The sequence below is a fragment of the Rhea americana genome, unplaced genomic scaffold, assembly GCF_003343005.1.
Source record: "Rhea americana isolate MKP2758 unplaced genomic scaffold, rheAme1 scaffold_514, whole genome shotgun sequence".
Classification (NCBI taxonomy): Eukaryota; Metazoa; Chordata; class Aves; order Rheiformes; family Rheidae; genus Rhea; species Rhea americana.
Window position 1 is genome coordinate 170129 of NW_028186662.1, and position 1693 is coordinate 171821.

The window sequence follows — 1693 nt, forward strand, 5'->3', positions numbered from 1 at the left end:
CTCACCGCCCGGCTCCGCCGCCGCCGCGGCACCTCGCGCTGCCCCCAGGCCCAGGAGCCCCAGGAGGAGGAACCCGGCCAGCCCCATGGCGCAGCCCGGCGCAGAGCTGAGCCAGCCCTGGCTTTAAAGCCGCCGGGCGGAGGCGCGGGGCGCCGGGTCCAGCCCCGCCGCCGCTCCAGGCCGGCGGCGCAAGGACGGTTCCCAGAACCGCGGGCACTGTGCCACCCACCCCGCTTATCGCCGGCGGGGCCGCGCGCCGGGTCAGGGCGCCCGGCAGGGCCGGGGCGCGGAGGTGGGACGGATGCGGGGCCGGGGCGGGAGCAGCGCCTGCCGCGGGCCCCCCGCCTCCCCGCTCTCCCCGGGCTGGGCGCTTCGTCCGCCCCCACCTGGGACCTCTCTCCCAGGCAGATTTTCCGCTCTGGGACGCAAGCGAGCCCTCCTGCAGCGCAAAGCGCAGAGGAACCCTCCTGCGGCGCGAGCAGTCGGAGCGAGCTGCTTTCTGGCGCTGCTGCGCGGGGCTGCCCAGGCAGCAGCGCCGCGGCCCTGCGACCCGGCCGGCGGCCGCCCGGGAGCGGGAAGCTCTCCGAGCCCGGTGCCGCTGCCGAGCCGCGCACAGCCCGCTGCGGGGTGCCCGCGCAGCGCGGAGGGGCTGTGGCGCTGGCGGGCCGGCTCGGACACCCCAGGGGCGGTCGCCGGCACGCTGACCGGGAACGGCGAGGTTGCCACGTGCCAGTTTATTTGGTTTTAGCACTTCTGCGCAGCAGGAGGGGCGGCGCGCGGGCAGAGTGGGCAGCGTGGGCGCAGCCAGGCTGGCTGCAGGCACCGTGCTGGTTGCGGTGCCCGCRGCACCGTCCGGCGCAGGGTGTGCGGGCCCTCGGCACGGCCAGGCGCTGCTGCGGCGTGCGGGATGAGGAGGGGTCGCAGCGGTGCCTGTGCCCCTGCCAGCCGTGCCGGCAGAGCCATCGTGCACCAGGGACTGGTGAGGATGGGAGAAGTCGGCCAGCGAGCCGCTCTGCTGCAGCGCAGCGGGGCAGGAAGCGGCCCCGAATCGGCAGCTGCCGGCGCAGCGCGGCCCGGCCGCGGCTAGGTTGAGCCTGGAGGAGGAGGAGGAGCAGGAGGAGGTCAGCGGAGGAGGGCTGCCCCGTCCCACGGGGAGGCAGCCGCCAGCCCCGGGAGAGCGGCGAGCYGCAGGGTGCTGCGCGGGGCGCGCGCCGCTGCGCCGGGGCCGCCTCCGGCCTTACCCCGGAGCGGGGGGACGCACGCCCGGCCGCAGGGCAGCAGGCAGCACTTGCGGCCGGGGGGACAGTCCCTGTCCTGCAAGCACAGCGCCAGGCACCCGGCAGCTCCGGCAGCGGTGGGGCAGAGCCCGGGCCGCACTGGGCACATGCGGAGAGAGGGATGGAGGGGTTGGGGCTGGGGGCTGCCCGTGCTGGCACGGCAGCACCGAGCCCCTCACCGGGGCATCCCGGGAGGCGCCGTGCAGCTCTGCACCCCGGTGCCGGGCGGCACGGCCCCCGCGGGGCTCGGCTGGCCGCAGGCCATGGGCCAGGCACGGGGACGCGGCGGCGGCTTTACCCTCCATGGGCGGCTTGCAGATTCGGCCGCAGCCGGTGCCGCAGCACTTGGCAGCGCCAGGGCAGTCGCCGTCGGTGTGGCACAGCTCCGCGCAGGGTCCCAGGGAGCCGCGCAGCAG

The 1693-nt window shown here is 77.4% G+C and overlaps 1 protein-coding gene across 1 annotated transcript in view; it reads right to left on the reverse strand.

Moving 5' to 3' along the window:
• The window catches only part of WFDC3 (WAP four-disulfide core domain 3), an 11720-nt gene that overhangs the window by 8677 nt on the left and 1350 nt on the right, over positions 1 to 1693 (reverse strand). The window contains exons 2-3 of the mRNA XM_085318012.1: positions 1576 to 1693; positions 1242 to 1376 (exon numbers count right to left, since the gene is read on the reverse strand). Coding sequence (XP_085174138.1) covers positions 1242 to 1376; positions 1576 to 1693 — 253 coding nt within the window. The remainder of the gene's footprint in view (positions 1 to 1241; positions 1377 to 1575) is intronic.